This window comes from Malus sylvestris, chromosome 13 (genome assembly GCF_916048215.2).
Source record: "Malus sylvestris chromosome 13, drMalSylv7.2, whole genome shotgun sequence".
Classification (NCBI taxonomy): domain Eukaryota; kingdom Viridiplantae; phylum Streptophyta; class Magnoliopsida; order Rosales; family Rosaceae; genus Malus; species Malus sylvestris.
In genome coordinates this window covers 5,002,206-5,027,459 of record NC_062272.1, presented here as the reverse complement: position 1 = coordinate 5,027,459, position 25,254 = coordinate 5,002,206, and the positions used below count along the sequence as shown (strand labels likewise).

Sequence of the window (25,254 nt, the reverse complement as noted above, 5' to 3'; positions counted from 1 at the left end):
TCATTTTTACTTTTCACACATCCTTCTCAATTTTCTACCAATCGAATAAATTGAAGAAATTAAATGCATAAAAATTAACAAAGATCTATAAGAAATAAAATAAGTGCTTGAATCTCATTTTCCTTATTTTATAAATTTATAGACGCAATAAGTGACATGAGCCTTGTGCTTACTTGGCCCAATTTGTATATTCAAAACCACTTGGGACTAGGTTGGTCCTATCCAAGTAATCTTATGACTCGTTTGGATGTGCTTTTAAAATGACTAAAATCGTTTTTGATGAAATTGATTTTGGGTTCTAAAAGCACTTTAAGTGCCTTTTGGAAGAAGCATCAGATATATGCTTCTTACATGAAGCACTTAAAGTGCTTTTTCAGGATTCACTTTGATTTTTACTAAGGATTAGTTTCAAAAACATTTTCACTAAAAACACTTTCAGTCATTTTAAAAACACATTCAAACAAGCTCTTAAGTGATGCAGAGCATCAGCTTAACATTAAATACCATCATGAGTGTGAGACGATATTCTAGACTACTTAATTTCCACTAATTTACAAGAAGATGATCTTGACAAACTGATACAACCCACGTCTCGCATTGGCATGTTTCATAGTATTTCATTGTGGATTTTTTTCTGGGAAAGGCACAACGTTAATTGCTTTAATTTCTTCTGAATGGTGAACAATGTTTTCAGGAAGATACAAATCTATTAGGACATGTCCTACTATTATGCCCATTCTCTTGGCACATCCTGCACTTGTATGTTCTTCTGCTGCCAAGCTTGACCTTCGCCCCAATAAGTTTGGGGCATGTCCTGCGATTATGGCCTCTTTGACCACATATCTTGCAGTGGTGATGTCTTCTAACCCCGCTTTTGTGACTGCTCATCAACCTCGACTTTGGACAGGTTCTTCTGTTATGGCCCTTTTCGCCGCAAACGCCACAGGTGAACTGTCTATTTATCAAACCACCCTTTAATTCTGGACAGTAGTGTCTTCTATGCCCCTCGCGTCCGCAGTTTCGGCAGTAAAATTTTACTCCTGCATCGCAGAAGGGAAACAGATTCCAGTCAAAGCCTGTTGCATACGCTTACATTCCCGCATTCTGCGGAAGAAGGCAATAGAACAGATGGAAAATAAGGTTACAAAATGTGCCTGTACTAAACAGTGGATGTAATCCTAGTATGCAGATTCAGTGACAAACTACCAACAGTAAATCTACAATGGAGTATGAGAACTTACCCGTCATGGAAATGCTCCTTTTGCGACGGTTTTCTGGGTCACTAAAGAAAGCTTTTAAAGCCTCCGAAGTATGCTTTCTTGCTGCAGCAGTTCCTTTGGCTTTCTGCAATACATATAAAACCAATGCAATTAAATCCTCTTTATTTTGAAGTTCGAAATGAATGTTTGAGCACAAAATTCATCAAAGTTAAATATTGGAAGTTCCCAAAAGTACTTAATCTTAAAATCTGGACCTTAATTGCAGCCACTCTTTGAGCATGAAGCATAGGATCGCGATGGATGATCTTCATTCTCTTACTAAATAGACCGGTTTTGGCATTCAGACTCTGCAATCATCCAACTAGACAAAGAAGATTAAATTCATGATATGGAACTCAATATTTATGCCGTGTCCTCTATTAAGTAACAGTTTATGAACTAATATACCAATTGCAAAACCGAGCATCAAGCCAATAACAATAACAAGCGTCTGTAGAGTTCTGATAGCTAAAAATTGCAGGTATCATATATAGTTATAGCTCTAGGTTGCAATTAATACGTGAAAGATCACGTATTCATGTCATCCAATTTACATGCAACATTTCTGGTAAGGTTGAAGCGGATAAACTAACTTTTAGAGACCGGCTGATCTTCAGTCCAACTTCAGGTGGTGGTGATTGGTACACTCGCTTCGATTTTCTCTTTACTAGCTTTATGTCTAAATTGTCAACTTCATCATCTTCCTTCACTCTGAGCGGAGAACTGGGAGCGGGAAAAGTTAAAATAAGAAATCCAAAATTACACTGCATCATGAAGGAACTCAAAATACTTGACATGTAAAAGCTAAACAGAAGAAAATACTTGAAAATAAATACGAAGCAAAATTTAGGTAGAAATACTTGCTTCGGTGATCATGTCAATCTTTCGGTTTAAGACATCATTTCCGAAACTAAAGTCTAACTAAAATGACCAGATAAAAAAGGCAGTGATTAAATTGTTATAAACTAGGTACTAAATACAAGGAACAGCACGGCAGAAAATATAGAATATGGAAAACAAACCAAGAGTGCAAGATAAAGTAGGAAGGCTAAGAAGTTACATTGAGCGGGCTTTCTCCCATGGTCGTTCATCAATCGACTCTTCCCATATGACACACTCTCCCGAACACTGACGACAAGTCATTATGCCCTGTTACGATAAGTGAAAGGTTAACGCGTCGAGTTTCCCTTGAAAATCAATGCCTTATGCTTTATTCTATCCATAGCTATAGCACATTCTTAATCATCTAACCGAAGCAAACGAAAGATAATAGATTCAAGAACAATAATGTCCGAATCGATAATTAACAGCAAAATAGCACATTATGAAATGCGTATTCTATCCATATCTTATCTATAAGCAACTCTTCACAACAAGCTTGAGAAAAAGCACAAACCTTCCCAACACACTGTGAACAATCTGATCTGGACCTTTCTATACCACAGTCCGAACAAGGAGTATATCCCCTTCCCCGGCAACTCGGGCAAGGCAGCTCCCTGATATACTGCCCATTTGGACCAAACCACGACCTTGGTTTGCGAGCACCCAAACTAACATTCCTGAAACTAAGATACATTTATTAAGTCTAAGTGCCAACTTAGACATAATCTAAGCAGACAGTGCGCGCAGCCACGTTAGCTAGAACGGATGTGCCCCTATCTACCGAGAAATTTTCCAGTGAGCAGGTGTGCCAGCAACACGACCCGATACACCAAGGGTCAATGTTGAAATTTTATTTTATGTGTCCAAGATGGGCCGGATCGTGTTACCCTCCGTAGTTTAGATTAGATTAAAATAGAATATCGTCTTTTAATTATGAAATAAGAGTGAGATACTATAAACAAATGGAATTATATGAGGTGGAAATTTTACAAATTTACAAACCTCGGCTTTGAATTGGCCTCGAGCCCGAATAAGTCTTCGGAAGGATCATAACCCAACTGCCATACCAATCCCAAAACACCATCAATAAAAAAAAAATGCAGTCAGATTTTCCAGGAAATTCAAGAGAGAGAGGGTACCTGCGGTGGTTTGGGGGCTGAGACGGCGTCGTCGTTGGTTGAAGATGAAGTGACTCTGGGCACGAACGTAATACTGCTGCGACTGCAACTAGTCCTTGTGTTGGAGCGAAGAAAAAGAAAGAAGCGGACGCTCCTGTGCCTCCATTGCAGTGCGAGTCCAGAGCAACAAAGCGACGACATTTGACATGAAAAACAAAAGCTCCGAGACCTTGCAGGCTGCAAGCGGCTTTGAGAGTGGGAGAGTCGCGTCGCGTTGCTACACTGACGTCTCGCGTGTGGCTGCAAATTAGACAACACGCGCCTTTTCCCCTCCTTATGTGTCGACATGGCATGCCATTATCAACCAGCCCACTAGTTAATCATCTTGGGCCGAAATTTAAAAATAAAACGTCAGCAACCTGCCTAAAATCCGGCCCACCATTGTTTTAAAACAGAAAAATTGTAACAATGGTCCCTAATTATAACTGAACTAGAGCAATGATTGAAATAGCTCATTTAACTCATCAAACGTGCAACTATGATTCTTTACGTTAACTCTGTCAGAACTTATGTCAAAAGAAGGTACATGCTACACACATGAGGTTGAATCAAGAGGCAAATATGAAAAACAAAAATAAGAAAATAATAGAAATTGTCTCTTAACTTTAACTCAATTGGAGCAATAATCCTTTAACCTTAATCTAATTGGAGAAATGGTCACTCAAATTTAACTAAATTGTAACAATGTCATTCCACCATGACTAATTTTGATTGAAGTTCCGACGGAATTTACAAAAAAGACCATAGGTGTATATGTTGATAAGTTAAGAGATTAATAATTACGAATTTTTAGTTAAAAGACTATCGCTTCAATTGGGTAAAATTAAAAAACTAGTGCTACAATTTTCCTTTTTTAGTTAAAAGACCAACGCTTATTGAGTTAAAATTAACGAGCCAGTGCTACAATTTTCTCGGGAAATTTGGAAAAATAACCAAATTTTAGACCCCATATAGAATTATAGCCACCATATTAATTTTATGATAATTATAACCAAAACTTAATGTAAAAGTACTAATATACCCTTAACATTAGGGTTTCTCACAACAACCAAAACAAACCTTTAAACTATCCTAAAATGAGAAATTAATCTTCATCACTTTTTTGTTTTCACTATTCACTTTGCATATGCAATTTCGTATTCTTTCTTCATCCATTGGAAAAATATATTGGAATGTATGCAATTTAGTCAGTGAAACACTAAATCAAAGTATCTAATTACAAAAATAATAATTAGCTACGGAATTAGTACCTTCTGAAGAACATTCTCATAGGTTGTCTTGCTAATTAAAGAGAAAGTTAATTCAGTGGCCTCAATCTGCGGTAATCCTCAACATTTTAAGGTAGTTTAAAGGTTGTGTTGTGGTTGTTATGAGAAACCCTAGTATTAAGAGTATATTAATAGTTTTACATCAAGTTTTGGTTATAATTATCATAAAATTAAAATTGTGGTTATAATTCTATATGAGATCTAAAATTTGGTTATTTTTCCAAATTTCCCAATTTTCTCCTTAAACATAATATAGGGGAAGAGACAGAGTTGCAGGGAGACGAGGGAAGAGAGAGAGAGGGAGAGTGTTCAGGATGCTGAAACTACACTCGCTATCTTCCCCTGCGACTGCACAAAACCCTCACAAAAGCCCTAGCCAGTTACTCTCTTCGCAGCTCTCCAGTAGAGGTAGGGTTTTCAGCACCAACACCTTCGGCTTCGCTCCGAGTCCGAGCTCGTCGACGAAGAGGCTCTCCTTGAAATGTCGCCAGTCGGAGTATTTCGACCAGCAGAGAACCAGCACCGGCGCTTCCCCGAACAAGCCTTCTCCTGGTTCGCAAACTCCCGCCGGAGGTACTTACTCGGTCCTTGGACTATTTTATCCCTGTGCTGCTGTAGAAAAATGGTTTGGAAATGGATAGAGTTAAGGGATTGTTTGGTTACATGTAGCTGAGCAAATGAAGAGTAAGAAAGCATGAAAATTTTGCACTTGATTGGGTGTTGTGTAGCTGTTAGGCTAGATTAGGAGCCCAATTAGTATGAAGGACAGGGTTGAATTTGACCATTTTGAAGTTAGGGCCCGTTTGGGATTGCTTATGGAATCTCTAAATGTGCTTTCTGACAATCGACAGCGCTTCTTGGTTGTAGAAATGCTTTCGGGAGAAGCACCTGCTCTGTGAAGCGCTTGGATTTTTAATAAAATTTTCTGCACGATTAGAAGTGCTTATTATGGAAGCAGTTTCAAACGGGAACTTAATTTCTTCAACCAAACAGGGATATTGAGCGATAAAAGCTTACAAATTGATGAACCAGTTTAATGATGGCTAGGCAGAATTTCTTTGTTTATAGTGTGATTAATAAATGTATTTGTTTGGTTTATGTGTGTAGTGACTGGGATGCCACCTAGGATTTACGTGGGTCACTCGATATACAAGGGAAAGGCAGCTCTTACTGTAGAGCCCAAAGCTCCAGAGTTCACCCCTTTAGATGTATGTTTGATTTGATTGATGCATTATTTATTTCTTTGTAAGAATATGGTTCTTGGGTCAGATTATGATTTATCAACCATTAATACAAAACTGTGTTTATGTTATGGAGCGTCTAATTGATTGTTCTTTGATGGTTTGGTGTCCCGGACAGTCAGGGGCATTCAAACTTTCCCGGGAAGGTTTTGTGCTACTTCAGTTTGCTCCAGCAGCAGGTGTTCGTGTATATGACTGGAGCAGAAAGCAGGTGATTCATGCTGCGTTTGATCATATGAATAATGAATTTACAAGAATGATAAGAACTGAAAACTTTTAGTAATGTCAATGGTCAAATATTTACTTTGTATAGCCTCTGTTTCCAAATTGTGAAATCCTGTAACTTTGATTATTGGCTAGTCGTTACATAATACTTCCATTAAAAACATTGAGGTGTATGGTTACCGCATACCAGTCCACTGTTAATAAAACCTTTTGTTAAGTGCATATGGCCACTTGCTATAATTGTAACTTTGTAATTATGATGATCATTAATATATGCAAAAAAACAATTGGTTTGTGTAGGTATTCTCGCTATCAGTGACAGAAATTGGAAGCCTGGTTAGCCTTGGCTCAAAGGAGTCCCTTGAATTTTTCCATGATCCTTTTAAGGGGAAAAGGTAACTCCTTCACTCTCTCCCTTTCTTTGCGTTATCATGGATTTCAGTAACAGTGGTGGTGTTGCCTGTGTTGGATTATTTGTATATGGTTCTCCTAATCAGCATACATTGAATCTGAGTGACTGCAATAACCGGTGGTCTCGTGTGGTGATATATGGAACAGTAATAATCTTGCGTTCAATACAAATGTCTTCATTTTCTCTTTGAAATTATTAAGATATCTAGACAAGCAGAGTGGGACAAGTATTTGTTCATTGTGACTGTACTAAGTTTGATAGTCTAGCCCTCATGATATGAACATCTGATGACAGATATGTTAATATACATGATTATACTTTTGTGCATCTCCGACTTGTTGATGGTGCATAATGTAAGTGATGTAATATGTACTACAATGTTTTGTTTTGCAATGATGAGGGCAAGGTCAGGAAGGTGTTGAAGGTGGAGCCTCTTCCAGACGGATCTGGCCATTTCTTTAACCTCGGTAATTGTCTTATCCTTGAAATCTTGGTGGCGAACATTACATTTATTTATCTTCACCTTATTATGCCATAATATATAAGTTGATGCTGCGATTTTTAAATTTTCAGTCATTTAAAGTATAGTCAATCGTTGGTACATCAATGCTTTTGGCAAACTTTTCCCATTTATTCATCAAGCTATAGACTTTTCAGCGGTAAAGTTTATAACTAAACACCATTATGCTGCATGTTTAAACAATGGATATGCAATACATGGAAGAAATTTAGGTGATGACGTTTTTTTAGGCGAGGTCTGTTTGCAACGTATAGTTTCTGTTAAATCAGCACAATTTGATTGCACACAAGCCATTTACTATACTTATTGGAGGGTGCTAAGTTTTTTTAACATATATTGCTGTTATCATTATGGCATAATCAAGGTGTTCAAAACAAGCTTATCAACTTGGACGAGAGCATTTATATTCCTATCACCAGGGCAGAATTTGCTGTTCTCAAATCAGCTTTCAATGTGTGATGTCTCTCTCCTCCTCCTCCTCCTCCTCCTCTCACACACACTCATCCACCCACCCAATTATCCTTATATAAAACATACCTGCATTTGCTGAATCCTTACTGGTTAGGACTCATACGTTTTCTGTTCTTTGCAGTTTATCTTGCCGTACATTTTAGGTTGGCATGCCTATGCAAACTCCATAAAACCAGAAGATTCGGGCCGTGCCAATAACTCTGGTATTAAATACGGAGGAGATTTTGAATGGAGCAGATAGTAGGGACACTAAGGGAACCTTAAAAGTGCAAATGATGATGGTTTGATGTTAATCGTTCGTTGTGTATGTCCTGTTATTATGTGTCTCCAAATTTTGGGTACAACATTATGGAAAATTTAGTGCAGATTAAAGAGTGAAGTAGTTAACCAAATGAGCTGTTGACTATTAGTAGTCTTAGTTTTTTTAGCAGGAGATGGAGCCCTAGTATTCTGTGATATTTTATGGGAAATTTTGAAATAGGTCCAATTTTATAGGCCAACTTTTAAAATAGGTTTAATTTTTAGTGACTTTTGACTTTCGAAATAAGTTCAATTTTTAGTTACTTTTGACCCATATCAAAATACTCCGTTTGAGGCCCAGAAGCATGTTGCTACTCTGATCTCAAAAGGAATTGCATAATAAGTGTTAGTTGATTACATTAATCAGTGATTAGCTGATATAATAAAGAGAAAAAGAAAAATGAAACTTTAACGAAAAACTTCTTGTAATGTTCATTTTAATGAAAAATCACATTTTTACACTAAAAAGTCAATCATGTTACTATTCACTGTACCATTTATTTTGTCTTTATCATTAAAACTTAAAGTTTTTAAGTCATTTTCATTAGTTTTCCTAAAAATAAAAACCAACTTCGTCTAAGGAGAGTTAGAGCTTGATATGGATCAAAGAATAAGGGATATTTCAATTAGTAATAATTTTTCGAAAGTATATGTTAGTAATTCTAGAAATAAAGAGAAATTTGTATAATCGTTAATGTTCATTCATTTGTTGTATGGCTAATGATATGGTTTAAAGAATCAAAGTATCATATTTTTAAATGGACCAGACGGGTCAAAATTTAGAGAAATTTGATATACCAAAAAAAAAAAAACAAATAAAAGTGAGAAAAATCCAGCGACTCTTCTATGCCTTTATTAGCCCTGCCAGTGGAGAAATTTTTAGGTGTTCCCGTCACCTCACATCACCATGAACACTTGGTGTACCCATCCAATCAGGAGATACCACGTTTTCCATTAAAGAATATTTCTGATTTATTTTTTAAGAAAATCAATTAAACAAACACTTTAATGGGAAACGTGACATCCCCTGATTGGATGGGTACACCAAGTGTGATGGTGATGTGGGGTGACGGGAACACCTAAAAATTTCTCCTGTCAGTGGTTGATTGGCATGACAATGGAAGGACCAATTTCATCATAACATGAATTTTGGATTTGGCATAAAGTTAACTGATGGAAGTTTGGTAGATTAAGATTTTGTTTTTGTTTTTTAAATGAGATAAGTTGGTGGCTTAATCACCGTCGTCCACCTTTTCGGGCCTAGAAAGACTCACAAAACCATTTCAGCCTTCTTTGACCATCATCTTATGATTCACCACACCAGAAATCAAACTGAAGACGTGCCGTATGAAATACGGGCATAAAATTTGTCATTGACCACTAGCATCCGGTGATAATTTTTTACACGTTGCACACGAGAGTTGAAACCGTTATCGAGTTGGCTCCATTGATCACGATTCCCAACTCTATTAAGAAAATGAGGAAAAAAAACCCGGATCCAATAGTTATCGAACCCAGAGCCGCAACTCAATTTCTTGTAGACTTGACAATTACTTGTTGGGTAATGCTAGGAAGACTAAATTTGAAAACTAAATAATGTGTTATCAATAAGAATGAATATGTTTATCAACGTTTAAGTAATCAATCAATCATCAACGTTCATATCCTTTAGTTTTCAAAATTTTGTCTACAAATTTAGTCTCTTTAGCATTACCCTTACTTGTTCTCAAACATTTTTAACAAACATTTTTGGCTTTTTCAGAGTCAAACATTTTCTGTGTGTGATTTTGCAAATTATGTAAAAATTAAACTTCTTTTAGCTATAATATTCTTAAAATTAAATTAAAATAACTCCCTAAAATTCACTTCAGAAAATTAATCCAATAAAAATTAGACCAAAATAATTGTTCGACAAATGGTTGTAAAATTAAATTAATATAACTCCCTAAAAGTCATTTCAGAAAAGTTAATAAAAAAAATTAGACTAAAACAATTGTTCAACAAAGTAATAGCTAACTAGCATATGTCCCACACTTTGTGTGTGAAAATAATTTTTTTTTTATTCTAAAATATAAAAAAAAAAAAAAAAAACCCACTTCCACCTTCTCTATCACTCTCTTCTTCTATCCTTTTATTTCAAAAATAAAAAATTTTCTCACATTTGTGTGCCTATATGCTAGTTTATTATTAACTGGGGGGTCCACATTGTCAGTGGAATATTTTAGTTTGTTGACCCAAAATTTTGGCAGTGGCTGAAGAGAGAGAAAGGCACTCCATTTCATTTCGATATAACGGCATACATGATGGCTATGACAGCAACTTGATTCGTGAGTGTGCAAAACGGGAGATAAAAGTATAACCTATTCGTGCCGCGCGTGTGAAAAACGTGTTAGCCATTTCGAGTACAAATTGACGTGGGAGGGAAACACTACATGAACGCAAAAAAAGGGATAATTTCCATTTACGAATTGATTCCTCTCGATTACCCAAAAGTAACTGTTTGGAAAATTCATGGGTTCATTTCATTACAGCAATCTAACGGTGATCATTGCTCTCTAATACAGAATTGAATAATATACCTACTCGAGTCTACGCCTGATATTACGGCCACCACCAGGATTGACGGTCGAACCGCCAGCAAAGCCACCTCCTTCATTGACACCTCCACCACCTTGATACAAAGCAGAACCACCTCCAAAGCCACCCCATTCATTGACACCACCACCTCAAGACACAGCAGAACCACCACCAAAGTCGCCCCCTTCACTGACACCCCCACCACGAGCAAAGCCACCACCAGGATTGCATGTCGAACCGCCAGCAAAGCCATCTCCTTCATACCATATGAAGAAGACCTGCTAGCCAAGTACCTATGAAATAAAATAATAGGAAACCCATGTCCAGTGACAGAGGCAACTTCTGAGATATCGTTGGGAGGGCAGGCTCTGTGTCCTTTAATGATTCCTCTAGGTAAACAAAAATAAACTACAACATCATACTATTTTTGTTATTATTTAATTAACTCATGAATTCCTATTTTATTAGAGTTGTTCAAGTTTGGAGTTCTGAAGAATACTGGGTATTTCTATATCCTGACCGAGGCTGGGATTGAAGAAGCAAGCGTAAGGCCGTGCTATTCTGGGCTCTGGAAGCTTGCAAGTGAACGGACTGTGCAGCAACCGAGTATTACAGTAGGTCATGCCAAAGAATGGGATTATCATATGTTTGGGGCGCCTCCAGGTCTAGAACACGCATTTCGAATGACCAAATACTTCCAGAGGAACAATGGCCGGATCCAAGCAGTATTGATCATTTGAAATGCAAGTTCCAGACCTGGAGGCGCCCCAAACATATGATAATCCCATTCTTTGGCATGACCTACTGTAATACTCGGTTACTACACAGTCTGTTCACCTGCAAGCTTCCAGAGCCTAGAATAGCACGGCCTTACGCTTGCTTCTTCAATCCTAGCCTCGGTCAGGATATAGAAATACCCAGTATTCTTCAGAACTCCAAACTTGAACAACTCTAATAAAATAGGAATTCATGAGTTAATTAAATAATAACAAAAATAGTATGATGTTGTAGTTTATTTTTGTTTACCTAGAGGAATCATCAAAGGACACGGAGCCTGCCCTCCCAACGATATCTCGGAAGTTGCCTCTGTCACTGGACATGGGTTTCCTATTATTTTATTCCATAGGTATTCGGCTAGCAGGTCTTCTTCATATGGTGTGAAGGAGGTGGCTTTGCTGGCGGTTCGACAGGCAATCCTGGTGGTGGCTTTGCTCGTGGTGGTCAGTGAAGGTGGCGGCTTTGGTGGTGGTTCTGCTGTGTCTCGAGGTGGTGGCTTTGCTCGTGGTGGAGGTGTCAATGAATGGGGTGGCTTTGGAGGCGGTTCTGCTTTGTATCAAGGTGGTGGAGGTGTCAATGAACGAGGTGGCTTTGCTGGCGGTTTGACTGTCAATCCTGGTGGTGGCTGTAATATCAGGCGTAGACTCGAGTAGATATATTATTCAGTTCAGTCAGTTCTGTATTCGAGAGCAATGATCACCGTTAGATTGCTGTAATGAAATGAACCCAAGAATTTTCCAGACAGTTACTTTTGGGTAAACGAGAGGAATTAATTCGTACTGGATCGAAAAGAAAAAAAAAAGAAAAAAGAAATGGAAATTATCCCATTTTCTGTGTTCACGTAGTGTTTCCCTCCCACGTCTAATTTGTACTCTAAAGGCTAACACGTTTTTCACACACGCGGCACGAATAGGTTATACCTTTATCTCCCATTTTGTACACGCGCGTCAGGACTCACGAATCAAGTTGATGTCATAGCCATCATGTGTGCCGTTATATCGAAATGAAATGGAGTGACTTTCTCTCTCTTCAGCCACTGCCAAAATTTTGGGTCAACAAACTAAGGCAATAGAACAGATGGAAAATAAGGTTACAAAATGTGCCTGTACTAAAGAATGGATGTAATCCTAGTATGCAGATTCAGTGACAAACTACCAACAGTAAATCTACAATGGAGTATGAGAACTTACCCGTCATGGAAATGCTCCCTTTGCGACGGTTTTCTGGGTCACTAAAGAAAGCTTTTAAAGCCTCCGAAGTATGCTTTCTTGCTGCAGCAGTTCCTTTGGCTTTCTGCAATACATATAAAACCAATGCAATTAAATCCTCTTTATTTTGAAGTTCGAAATGAATGTTTGAGCACAAAATTCATCAAAGTTAAATATTGGAAGTTCCCAAAAGTACTTAATCTTAAAATCTGGACCTTAATTGCAGCCACTCTTTGAGCATGAAGCATAGGATCGCGATGGATGATCTTCATTCTCTTACTAAATAGACCGGTTTTGGCATTCAGACTCTGCAATCATCCAACTAGACAAAGAAGATTAAATTCATGATATGGAACTCAATATTTATGCCGTGTCCTCTATTAAGTAACAGTTTATGAACTAATATATCAATTGCAAAACCGAGCATCAAGCCAATAACAATAACAAGCGTCTGTAGAGTTCTGATAGCTACAATTGCAGGTATCATATATAGCTATATAGCTCTAGGTTGCAATTAATACGTGATCTTATACGTATTCATGTCATCCAATTTACATGCAACATTTCTGGTAAGGTTGAAGCGGATAAACTAACTTTTAGAGACCGGCTGATCTTCAGTCCAACTTCAGGTGGTGGTGATTGGTACACTCGCTTCGATTTTCTCCTTACTAGCTTTACGTCTAAATTGTCAACTTCATCATCTTCCTTCACTCTGAGCGGAGAACTGGGAGGGGGAAAAGTTAAAATAAGAAATCCAAAATTACACTGCATCATGAAAGAACTCAAAATACTTGACATGTAAAAGCTAAACAGAAGAAAATACGAAGCAAAATTTAGGTAGAAATACTTGCTTCAGTGATCATGTCAATCTTTCGGTTTAAGACATCATTTCCGAAACTAAAGTCTAACTAAAATGACCAGATAAAAAAGGCAGTGATTAAATTGTTATAAACTAGGTACTAAATACAAGGAACAGCACGGCAGAAAATATAGAATATGGAAAACAAACCAAGAGTGCAAGATAAAGTAGGAAGGCTAAGAAGTTACATTGAGCGGGCTTTCTCCCATGGTCGTTCATCAATCGACTCTTCCCATATGACACACTCTCCCGAACACTGACGACAAGTCATTATGCCCTGTTACGATAAGTGAAAGGTTAACGCGTCGAGTTTCCCTTGAAAATCAATGCCTTATGCTTTATTCTATCCATAGCTATAGCACATTCTTAATCATCTAACCGAAGCAAACGAAAGATAATAGATTCAAGAACAATAATGTCCGAATCGATAATTAACAGCAAAATAGCACATTATGAAATGCGTATTCTATCCATATCTTATCTATAAGCAACTCTTCACAACAAGCTTGAGAAAAAGCACAAACCTTCCCAACACACTGTGAACAATCTGATCTGGACCTTTCTATACCACAGTCCGAACAAGGAGTATATCCCCTTCCCCGGCAACTCGGGCAAGGCAGCTCCCTGATATACTGCCCATTTGGACCAAACCACGACCTTGGTTTGCGAGCACCCAAACTAACATTCCTGAAACTAAGATACATTTATTAAGTCTAAGTGCCAACTTAGACATAATCTAAGCAGACAGTGCGCGCAGCCACGTTAGCTAGAACGGATGTGCCCCTATCTACCGAGAAATTTTCCAGTGAGCAGGTGTGCCAGCAACACGACCCGATACACCAAGGGTCAATGTTGAAATTTTATTTTATGTGTCCAAGATGGGCCGGATCGTGTTACCCTCCGTAGTTTAGATTAGATTAAAATAGAATATCGTCTTTTAATTATGAAATAAGAGTGAGATACTATAAACAAATGGAATTATATGAGGTGGAAATTTTACAAATTTACAAACCTCGGCTTTGAATTGGCCTCGAGCCCGAATAAGTCTTCGGAAGGATCATAACCCAACTGCCATACCAATCCCAAAACACCATCAATAAAAAAAAAATGCAGTCAGATTTTCCGGGAAATTCAAGAGAGAGAGGGTACCTGCGGTGGTTTGGGGGCTGAGACGGCGTCGTCGTTGGTTGAAGATGAAGTGACTCTGGGCACGAACGTAATACTGCTGCGACTGCAACTAGTCCTTGTGTTGGAGCGAAGAAAAAGAAAGAAGCGGACGCTCCTGTGCCTCCATTGCAGTGCGAGTCCAGAGCAACAAAGCGACGACATTTGACATGAAAAACAAAAGCTCCGAGACCTTGCAGGCTGCAAGCGGCTTTGAGAGTGGGAGAGTCGCGTCGCGTTGCTACACTGACGTCTCGCGTGTGGCTGAAAATTAGACAACACGCGCCTCTTCCCCTCCTTATGTGTCGACATGGCATGCCATTATCAACCAGCCCACTAGTTAATCATCTTGGGCCGAAATTTAAAATAAAACGTCAGCAACCAGCCTAAAATCCGGCCCGCCATTGTTTTAAAACAGGGAAAATTGTAGAAGTAGTCCCCTTAATAATAACTGAAATAGAGCAATGGTCTTTCAACTAATTGCCCTTTTAACTCATCAAACATGCAGCTATGGTCTTTTAAGTTAACTCCGTCAGAACTTTCGTCAAAATAAGGTACGTGCTACACACATGAGGTTAAATCAAGAGGCAAATATGAAAAACAAAAATGAGAAAATAATAGAAATGGCCCATTAATTTTAACTCAATTAGAGCAATGATCCCTCAACTTTAATCTAATTAAAGAAATGATCACTCCACTTTAACTAAATTGTAATAATGATCATTCCACCATGACTTATTTTGATTGAAGTTTCGACAGAGTTTACAAAAAAAGACCATAGGTGTATATTTTGATGAGTTAAAAGACCAACAATCATGAATTTTTAGTTAAAAGACCAAGACTTCAATTGAAACTAGTGCTACAATTTTCCCTTTTAGCTAATAAAACATCAACGAGTTAAAATTAAGAAACTAGTGCTACAATTTTCTCCTTAAAGCATAATATAGGGGAAGAGACAGAGTTGCAGAGAGACGAGGGAAGAGACAGAGGGAGAGTGTTCAGGATGCTGAAACTACACTCGCTATCTTCCCCTGTGACTGCACAAAACCGTCACAAAAGCCCGAGCCAGTTACTCTCTTCGCAGCTCTCCAGTAGAGGTAGGGTTTTCAGCACCAACACCTTCGGCTTCGCTCCGAGTCCGAGCTCGTCGACGAAGAGGCTCTCCTTGAAATGTCGCCAGTCGGAGTATTTCGACCAGCAGAGAACCAGCACCGCCGCTTCCCCGAACAAGCCTTCTCCTGCTTCGCAAACTCCCGCCGGAGGTACTTACTCTGTCCTTGGACTATTTTATCCCTGTGCTGCTGTAGAAAAATGGTTTGGAAATGGATAAAGTTAAGGGATTGTTTGGTTACATGTAGCTGAGCAAATGAAGAGTAAGAAAGCATGAAAATTTTGCACTTGCTTTAGTGTTGTGTAGCTGTTTGGCTAGATTAGGAGCCCACTTAGCATGAAGGACAGGGTTGAATTTGACCATTTTGAAGTTAGGGCCCTTTTGGGATTGCTTATGGAATCTCTAAATGTGCTTTCTGATAATCGACAGCGCTTCTTGGTTGTAGAAATGCTTTCGGGAGAAGCACCTGCTCTGTGAAGCACTTGGATTTTTAATAAAATTTTCTGCACGATTAGAAGTGCTTATTATGGAAGCAGTTCCAAACGGGAACTTAATTTCTCTGCAACCAAACAGGGATATTGAGCGATAAAAGCTTACAAATTGATGAACCAGTTTAATGATGGCTAGGCAGAATTTCTTTGTTTATAGTGTGATTAATAAATGTATTTGTTTGGTTTATGTGTGTAGTGACTGGGATGGCACCTAGGATTTACGTGGGTCACTCGATATACAAGGGAAAGGCAGCTCTTACTGTAGAGCCCAAAGCTCCAGAGTTCACCCCTTTAGATGTATGTTTGATTTGATTGATGCATTATTTATTTCTTTGTAAGAATATGGTTCTTGGGTCAGATTATGATTTATCAACCATTAATACAAAACTGTGTTTATGTTATGGAGCGTCTAATTGATTGTTCTTTGATGGTTTGGTGTCCCGGACAGTCAGGGGCATTCAAACTTTCCCGGGAAGGTTTTGTGCTACTTCAGTTTGCTCCAGCAGCAGGTGTTCGTGTATATGACTGGAGCAGAAAGCAGGTGATTCATGCTGCGTTTGATCATATGAATAATGAATTTACAAGAATGATAAGAACTGAAAACTTTTAGTAATGTCAATGGTCAAATATTTACTTTGTATAGCCTCTGTTTCCAAATTGTGAAATCCTGTAACTTTGATTATTGGCTAGTCGTTACATAATACTTCCATTAAAAACATTGAGGTGTATGGTTACCGCATACCAGTCCACTGTTAATAAAACCTTTTGTTAAGTGCATATGGCCACTTGCTATAATTGTAACTTTGTAATTATGATGATCATTAATATATGCAAAAAAACAATTGGTTTGTGTAGGTATTCTCGCTATCAGTGACAGAAATTGGAAGCCTGGTTAGCCTTGGCTCAAAGGAGTCCCTTGAATTTTTCCATGATCCTTTTAAGGGGAAAAGGTAACTCCTTCACTCTCTCCCTTTCTTTGCGTTATCATGGATTTCAGTAACAGTGGTGGTGTTGCCTGTGTTGGATTATTTGTATATGGTTCTCCTAATCAGCATACATTGAATCTGAGTGACTGCAATAACCGGTGGTCTCGTGTGGTGATATATGGAACAGTAATAATCTTGCGTTCAATACAAATGTCTTCATTTTCTCTTTGAAATTATTAAGATATCTAGACAAGCAGAGTGGGACAAGTATTTGTTCATTGTGACTGTACTAAGTTTGATAGTCTAGCCCTCATGATATGAACATCTGATGACAGATATGTTAATATACATGATTATACTTTTGTGCATCTCCGACTTGTTGATGGTGCATAATGTAAGTGATGTAATATGTACTACAATGTTTTGTTTTGCAATGATGAGGGCAAGGTCAGGAAGGTGTTGAAGGTGGAGCCTCTTCCAGACGGATCTGGCCATTTCTTTAACCTCGGTAATTGTCTTATCCTTGAAATCTTGGTGGCGAACATTACATTTATTTATCTTCACCTTATTATGCCATAATATATAAGTTGATGCTGCGATTTTTAAATTTTCAGTCATTTAAAGTATAGTCAATCGTTGGTACATCAATGCTTTTGGCAAACTTTTCCCATTTATTCATCAAGCTATAGACTTTTCAGCGGTAAAGTTTATAACTAAACACCATTATGCTGCATGTTTAAACAATGGATATGCAATACATGGAAGAAATTTAGGTGATGACGTTTTTTTAGGCGAGGTCTGTTTGCAACGTATAGTTTCTGTTAAATCAGCACAATTTGATTGCACACAAGCCATTTACTATACTTATTGGAGGGTGCTAAGTTTTTTTAACATATATTGCTGTTATCATTATGGCATAATCAAGGTGTTCAAAACAAGCTTATCAACTTGGACGAGAGCATTTATATTCCTATCACCAGGGCAGAATTTGCTGTTCTCAAATCAGCTTTCAATGTGTGATGTCTCTCTCCTCCTCCTCTCACACACACTCATCCACCCACCCAATTATCCTTATATAAAACATACCTGCATTTGCTGAATCCTTACTGGTTAGGACTCATACGTTTTCTGTTCTTTGCAGTTTATCTTGCCGTACATTTTAGGTTGGCATGCCTATGCAAACTCCATAAAACCAGAAGATTCGGGCCGTGCCAATAACTCTGGTATTAAATACGGAGGAGATTTTGAATGGAGCAGATAGTAGGGACACTAAGGGAACCTTAAAGTGCAAATGATGATGGTTTGATGTTAATCGTTCGTTGTGTATGTCCTGTTATTATGTGTCTCCAAATTTTGGGTACAACATTATGGAAAATTTAGTGCAGATTAAAGAGTGAAGTAGTTAACCAAATGAGCTGTTGACTATTAGTAGTCTTAGTTTTTTTAGCAGGAGATGGAGCCCTAGTATTCTGTGATATTTTATGGGAAATTTTGAAATAGGTCCAATTTTATAGGCCAACTTTTAAAATAGGTTTAATTTTTAGTGACTTTTGACTTTCGAAATAAGTTCAATTTTTAGTTACTTTTGACCCATATCAAAATACTCCGTTTGAGGCCCAGAAGCATGTTGCTACTCTGATCTCAAAAGGAATTGCATAATAAGTGTTAGTTGATTACATTAATCAGTGATTAGCTGATATAATAAAGAGAAAAAGAAAAATGAAACTTTAACGAAAAACTTCTTGTAATGTTCATTTTAATGAAAAATCACATTTTTACACTAAAAAGTCAATCATGTTACTATTCACTGTACCATTTATTTTGTCTTTATCATTAAAACTTAAAGTTTTTAAGCCATTTTCATTAGTTTTCCTAAAAATAAAAACCAACTTCGTCTAAGGAGAATTAGAGCTTGATATGGATCAAAGAATAAGGGATATTTCAATTAGTAATAATTTTTCGAAAGTATATGTTAGTAATTCTAGAAATAAAGAGAAATTTGTATAATCGTTAATGTTCATTCATTTGTTGTATCGCTAATGATATGGTTTAAAGAATCAAAGTATCATATTTTTAAATGGACCAGACGGGTCAAAATTTAGAGAAATTTGATATACCAAAAAAAAAAATACAAATAAAAGTGAGAAAAATCCAGCGACTCTTCTATGCCTTTATTAGCCCTGCCAGTGGAGAAATTTTTAGGTGTTCCCGTCACCTCACATCACCATGAACACTTGGTGTACCCATCCAATCAGGAGATACCACGTTTTCCATTAAAGAATATTTCTGATTTATTTTTTAAGAAAATCAATTAAACAAACACTTTAATGGGAAACGTGACATCCCCTGATTGGATGGGTACACCAAGTGTGATGGTGATGTGGGGTGACGGGAACACCTAAAAATTTCTCCTATCAGTGGTTGATTGGCATGACAATGGAAGGACCAATTTCATCATAACATGAATTTTGGATTTGGCATAAAGTTAACTGATGGAAGTTTGGTAGATTAAGATTTTGTTTTTGTTTTTTAAATGAGATAAGTTGGTGGCTTAATCACCGTCGTCCACCTTTTCGGGCCTAGAAAGACTCACAAAAGCATTTCAGCCTTCTTTGACCATCATCTTATGATTCACCACACCAGAAATCAAACTGAAGACGTGCCGTATGAAATACGGGCATAAAATTTGTCATTGACCACTAGCATCCGGTGATAATTTTTTACACGTTGCACACGAGAGTTGAAACCGTTATCGAGTTGGCTCCATTGATCACGATTCCCAACTCTATTAAGAAAATGAGGAAAAAAAACCCGGATCCAATAGTTATCGAACCCAGAGCCGCAACTCAATTTCTTGTAGACTTGACAATTACTTGTTGGGTAATGCTAGGAAGACTAAATTTGAAAACTAAATAATGTGTTATCAATAAGAATGAATATGTTTATCAACGTTTAAGTAATCAATCAATCATCAACGTTCATATCCTTTAGTTTTCAAAATTTTGTCTACAAATTTAGTCTCTTTAGCATTACCCTTACTTGTTCTCAAACATTTTTAACAAACATTTTTGGCTTTTTCAGAGTCAAACATTTTCTGTGTGTGATTTTGCAAATTATGTAAAAATTAAACTTCTTTTAGCTATAATATTCTTAAAATTAAATTAAAATAACTCCCTAAAATTCACTTCAGAAAATTAATCCAATAAAAATTAGACCAAAATAATTGTTCGACAAATGGTTGTAAAATTAAATTAATATAACTCCCTAAAAGTCATTTCAGAAAAGTTAATAAAAAAAATTAGACTAAAACAATTGTTCAACAAAGTAATAGCTAACTAGCATATGTCCCACACTTTGTGTGTGAAAATAATTTTATTTTTATTCTAAAATATAAAAAAAAAAAAAAAAAAAAAACCCACTTCCACCTTCTCTATCACTCTCTTCTTCTATCCTTTTATTTCAAAAATAAAAATTTTTCTCACATTTGTGTGCCTATATGCTAGTTTATTATTAACTGGGGGGTCCACATTGTCAGTGGAATATTTTAGTTTGTTGACCCAAAATTTTGGCAGTGGCTGAAGAGAGAGAAAGGCACTCCATTTCATTTTGATATAACGGCATACATGATGGCTATGACAGCAACTTGATTCGTGAGTGTGCAAAACGGGAGATAAAAGTATAACCTATTCGTGCCGCGCGTGTGAAAAACGTGTTAGCCCTTTCGAGTACAAATTGACGTGGGAGGGAAACACTACATGAACGCAAAAAAAGGGATAATTTCCATTTACGAATTGATTCCTCTCGATTACCCAAAAGTAACTGTCTGGAAAATTCATGGGTTCATTTCATTACAGCAATCTAACGGTGATCATTGCTCTCTAATACAGAATTGAATAATATACCTACTCGAGTCTACGCCTGATATTACGGCCACCACCAGGATTGACGGTCGAACCGCCAGCAAAGCCACCTCCTTCATTGACACCTCCACCACCTTGATACAAAGCAGAACCACCTCCAAAGCCACCCCATTCATTGACACCTCCACCACGAGCAAAGCCACCACCTCGAGACACAGCAGAACCACCACCAAAGTCGCCCCCTTCACTGACACCCCCACCACGAGCAAAGCCACCACCAGGATTGCATGTCGAACCGCCAGCAAAGCCATCTCCTTCATACCATATGAAGAAGACCTGCTAGCCAAGTACCTATGAAATAAAATAATAGGAAACCCATGTCCAGTGACAGAGGCAACTTCTGAGATATCGTTGGGAGGGCAGGCTCTGTGTCCTTTAATGATTCCTCTAGGTAAACAAAAATAAACTACAACATCATACTATTTTTGTTATTATTTAATTAACTCATGAATTCCTATTTTATTAGAGTTGTTCAAGTTTGGAGTTCTGAAGAATACTGGGTATTTCTATATCCTGACCGAGGCTGGGATTGAAGAAGCAAGCGTAAGGCCGTGCTATTCTGGGCTCTGGAAGCTTGCAAGTGAACGGACTGTGCAGCAACCGAGTATTACAGTAGGTCATGCCAAAGAATGGGATTATCATATGTTTGGGGCGCCTCCAGGTCTAGAACACGCATTTCGAATGACCAAATACTTCCAGAGGAACAATGGCCGGATCCAAGCAGTATTGATCATTTGAAATGCAAGTTCCAGACCTGGAGGCGCCCCAAACATATGATAATCCCATTCTTTGGCATGACCTACTGTAATACTCGGTTACTACACAGTCTGTTCACCTGCAAGCTTCCAGAGCCTAGAATAGCACGGCCTTACGCTTGCTTCTTCAATCCTAGCCTCGGTCAGGATATAGAAATACCCAGTATTCTTCAGAACTCCAAACTTGAACAACTCTAATAAAATAGGAATTCATGAGTTAATTAAATAATAACAAAAATAGTATGATGTTGTAGTTTATTTTTGTTTACCTAGAGGAATCATCAAAGGACACGGAGCCTGCCCTCCCAACGATATCTCGGAAGTTGCCTCTGTCACTGGACATGGGTTTCCTATTATTTTATTCCATAGGTATTCGGCTAGCAGGTCTTCTTCATATGGTGTGAAGGAGGTGGCTTTGCTGGCGGTTCGACAGGCAATCCTGGTGGTGGCTTTGCTCGTGGTGGTCAGTGAAGGTGGCGGCTTTGGTGGTGGTTCTGCTGTGTCTCGAGGTGGTGGCTTTGCTCGTGGTGGAGGTGTCAATGAATGGGGTGGCTTTGGAGGCGGTTCTGCTTTGTATCAAGGTGGTGGAGGTGTCAATGAACGAGGTGGCTTTGCTGGCGGTTTGACTGTCAATCCTGGTGGTGGCTGTAATATCAGGCGTAGACTCGAGTAGATATATTATTCAGTTCAGTCAGTTCTGTATTCGAGAGCAATGATCACCGTTAGATTGCTGTAATGAAATGAACCCAAGAATTTTCCAGACAGTTACTTTTGGGTAAACGAGAGGAATTAATTCGTACTGGATCGAAAAGAAAAAAAAAAGAAAAAAGAAATGGAAATTATCCCATTTTCTGTGTTCACGTAGTGTTTCCCTCCCACGTCTAATTTGTACTCTAAAGGCTAACACGTTTTTCACACACGCGGCACGAATAGGTTATACCTTTATCTCCCATTTTGTACACGCGCGTCAGGACTCACGAATCAAGTTGATGTCATAGCCATCATGTGTGCCGTTATATCGAAATGAAATGGAGTGACTTTCTCTCTCTTCAGCCACTGCCAAAATTTTGGGTCAACAAACTAAGGCAATAGAACAGATGGAAAATAAGGTTACAAAATGTGCCTGTACTAAAGAATGGATGTAATCCTAGTATGCAGATTCAGTGACAAACTACCAACAGTAAATCTACAATGGAGTATGAGAACTTACCCGTCATGGAAATGCTCCCTTTGCGACGGTTTTCTGGGTCACTAAAGAAAGCTTTTAAAGCCTCCGAAGTATGCTTTCTTGCTGCAGCAGTTCCTTTGGCTTTCTGCAATACATATAAAACCAATGCAATTAAATCCTCTTTATTTTGAAGTTCGAAATGAATGTTTGAGCACAAAATTCATCAAAGTTAAATATTGGAAGTTCCCAAAAGTACTTAATCTTAAAATCTGGACCTTAATTGCAGCCACTCTTTGAGCATGAAGCATAGGATCGCGATGGATGATCTTCATTCTCTTACTAAATAGACCGGTTTTGGCATTCAGACTCTGCAATCATCCAACTAGACAAAGAAGATTAAATTCATGATATGGAACTCAATATTTATGCCGTGTCCTCTATTAAGTAACAGTTTATGAACTAATATATCAATTGCAAAACCGAGCATCAAGCCAATAACAATAACAAGCGTCTGTAGAGTTCTGATAGCTACAATTGCAGGTATCATATATAGCTATATAGCTCTAGGTTGCAATTAATACGTGATCTTATACGTATTCATGTCATCCAATTTACATGCAACATTTCTGGTAAGGTTGAAGCGGATAAACTAACTTTTAGAGACCGGCTGATCTTCAGTCCAACTTCAGGTGGTGGTGATTGGTACACTCGCTTCGATTTTCTCCTTACTAGCTTTACGTCTAAATTGTCAACTTCATCATCTTCCTTCACTCTGAGCGGAGAACTGGGAGGGGGAAAAGTTAAAATAAGAAATCCAAAATTACACTGCATCATGAAAGAACTCAAAATACTTGACATGTAAAAGCTAAACAGAAGAAAATACGAAGCAAAATTTAGGTAGAAATACTTGCTTCAGTGATCATGTCAATCTTTCGGTTTAAGACATCATTTCCGAAACTAAAGTCTAACTAAAATGACCAGATAAAAAAGGCAGTGATTAAATTGTTATAAACTAGGTACTAAATACAAGGAACAGCACGGCAGAAAATATAGAATATGGAAAACAAACCAAGAGTGCAAGATAAAGTAGGAAGGCTAAGAAGTTACATTGAGCGGGCTTTCTCCCATGGTCGTTCATCAATCGACTCTTCCCATATGACACACTCTCCCGAACACTGACGACAAGTCATTATGCCCTGTTACGATAAGTGAAAGGTTAACGCGTCGAGTTTCCCTTGAAAATCAATGCCTTATGCTTTATTCTATCCATAGCTATAGCACATTCTTAATCATCTAACCGAAGCAAACGAAAGATAATAGATTCAAGAACAATAATGTCCGAATCGATAATTAACAGCAAAATAGCACATTATGAAATGCGTATTCTATCCATATCTTATCTATAAGCAACTCTTCACAACAAGCTTGAGAAAAAGCACAAACCTTCCCAACACACTGTGAACAATCTGATCTGGACCTTTCTATACCACAGTCCGAACAAGGAGTATATCCCCTTCCCCGGCAACTCGGGCAAGGCAGCTCCCTGATATACTGCCCATTTGGACCAAACCACGACCTTGGTTTGCGAGCACCCAAACTAACATTCCTGAAACTAAGATACATTTATTAAGTCTAAGTGCCAACTTAGACATAATCTAAGCAGACAGTGCGCGCAGCCACGTTAGCTAGAACGGATGTGCCCCTATCTACCGAGAAATTTTCCAGTGAGCAGGTGTGCCAGCAACACGACCCGATACACCAAGGGTCAATGTTGAAATTTTATTTTATGTGTCCAAGATGGGCCGGATCGTGTTACCTCCGTAGTTTAGATTAGATTAAAATAGAATATCGTCTTTTAATTATGAAATAAGAGTGAGATACTATAAACAAATGGAATTATATGAGGTGGAAATTTTACAAATTTACAAACCTCGGCTTTGAATTGGCCTCGAGCCCGAATAAGTCTTCGGAAGGATCATAACCCAACTGCCATACCAATCCCAAAACACCATCAATAAAAAAAAAATGCAGTCAGATTTTCCGGGAAATTCAAGAGAGAGAGGGTACCTGCGGTGGTTTGGGGGCTGAGACGGCGTCGTCGTTGGTTGAAGATGAAGTGACTCTGGGCACGAACGTAATACTGCTGCGACTGCAACTAGTCCTTGTGTTGGAGCGAAGAAAAAGAAAGAAGCGGACGCTCCTGTGCCTCCATTGCAGTGCGAGTCCAGAGCAACAAAGCGACGACATTTGACATGAAAAACAAAAGCTCCGAGACCTTGCAGGCTGCAAGCGGCTTTGAGAGTGGGAGAGTCGCGTCGCGTTGCTACACTGACGTCTCGCGTGTGGCTGAAAATTAGACAACACGCGCCTCTTCCCCTCCTTATGTGTCGACATGGCATGCCATTATCAACCAGCCCACTAGTTAATCATCTTGGGCCGAAATTTAAAATAAAACGTCAGCAACCAGCCTAAAATCCGGCCCGCCATTGTTTTAAAACAGGGAAAATTGTAGAAGTAGTCCCCTTAATAATAACTGAAATAG

The 25,254-nt window shown here is 38.2% G+C and overlaps 3 protein-coding genes and 1 long non-coding RNA gene across 7 annotated transcripts in view; 1 reads left to right on the top strand and 3 right to left on the bottom strand.

Annotated features, from left to right (window-relative positions):
* Positions 1-463: 463 nt before the first annotated feature.
* LOC126597353 (uncharacterized) lies at positions 464-3,460 on the bottom strand. The gene is made up of 8 exons (XM_050264143.1): positions 3,281-3,460; positions 3,144-3,199; positions 2,656-2,818; positions 2,320-2,408; positions 1,853-1,982; positions 1,475-1,567; positions 1,242-1,344; positions 464-1,040 (listed from the first exon to the last, which is right to left on the bottom strand). Exons 1-8 carry the CDS (start codon positions 3,458-3,460, stop codon positions 691-693), a joined length of 1,164 nt encoding a protein of 387 aa, XP_050120100.1. The 3' UTR covers positions 464-690.
* Positions 3,461-4,715: 1,255 nt separating this feature from the next.
* Positions 4,716-25,126, bottom strand: LOC126597351 (uncharacterized). Of its 3 annotated transcripts, XM_050264139.1 has the most exons (8): positions 24,780-25,126; positions 24,156-24,318; positions 23,820-23,908; positions 23,367-23,496; positions 22,988-23,080; positions 22,751-22,857; positions 15,461-15,634; positions 4,716-5,017 (listed from the first exon to the last, which is right to left on the bottom strand). In XM_050264139.1, exons 1-8 carry the CDS (start codon positions 25,109-25,111, stop codon positions 5,005-5,007), a joined length of 1,101 nt encoding a protein of 366 aa, XP_050120096.1. In that variant the 5' UTR covers positions 25,112-25,126; the 3' UTR covers positions 4,716-5,004. The 3 variants fall into 3 exon arrangements, with proteins under 3 accessions (XP_050120096.1, XP_050120095.1, XP_050120098.1); XM_050264138.1 differs by lacking the exon at positions 4,716-5,017 and having other exon boundaries at positions 15,322-15,634; XM_050264141.1 differs by lacking the exons at positions 4,716-5,017; positions 15,461-15,634 and adding an exon at positions 22,314-22,600 and having other exon boundaries at positions 22,755-22,857.
* The window catches only part of LOC126597350 (single-stranded DNA-binding protein WHY1, chloroplastic-like), a 31,136-nt gene continuing 10,783 nt past the window's right edge, over positions 4,902-25,254 (top strand). For both annotated transcript variants that reach the window (XM_050264137.1, XM_050264136.1), the window contains exons 1-8: positions 4,902-5,160; positions 5,695-5,795; positions 5,947-6,039; positions 6,354-6,448; positions 6,859-6,932; positions 16,140-16,240; positions 16,392-16,484; positions 16,799-16,893. In XM_050264137.1, the coding sequence (XP_050120094.1) occupies positions 4,902-5,160; positions 5,695-5,795; positions 5,947-6,039; positions 6,354-6,448; positions 6,859-6,932; positions 16,140-16,240; positions 16,392-16,484; positions 16,799-16,893 (911 nt within the window). The remainder of the gene's footprint in view (positions 5,161-5,694; positions 5,796-5,946; positions 6,040-6,353; positions 6,449-6,858; positions 6,933-16,139; positions 16,241-16,391; positions 16,485-16,798; positions 16,894-25,254) is intronic.
* On the bottom strand, positions 19,522-22,002 carry LOC126597355 (uncharacterized). The gene is made up of 2 exons (XR_007614222.1): positions 20,957-22,002; positions 19,522-20,884 (listed from the first exon to the last, which is right to left on the bottom strand). It is a non-coding gene; the product is annotated as an uncharacterized LOC126597355 (long non-coding RNA).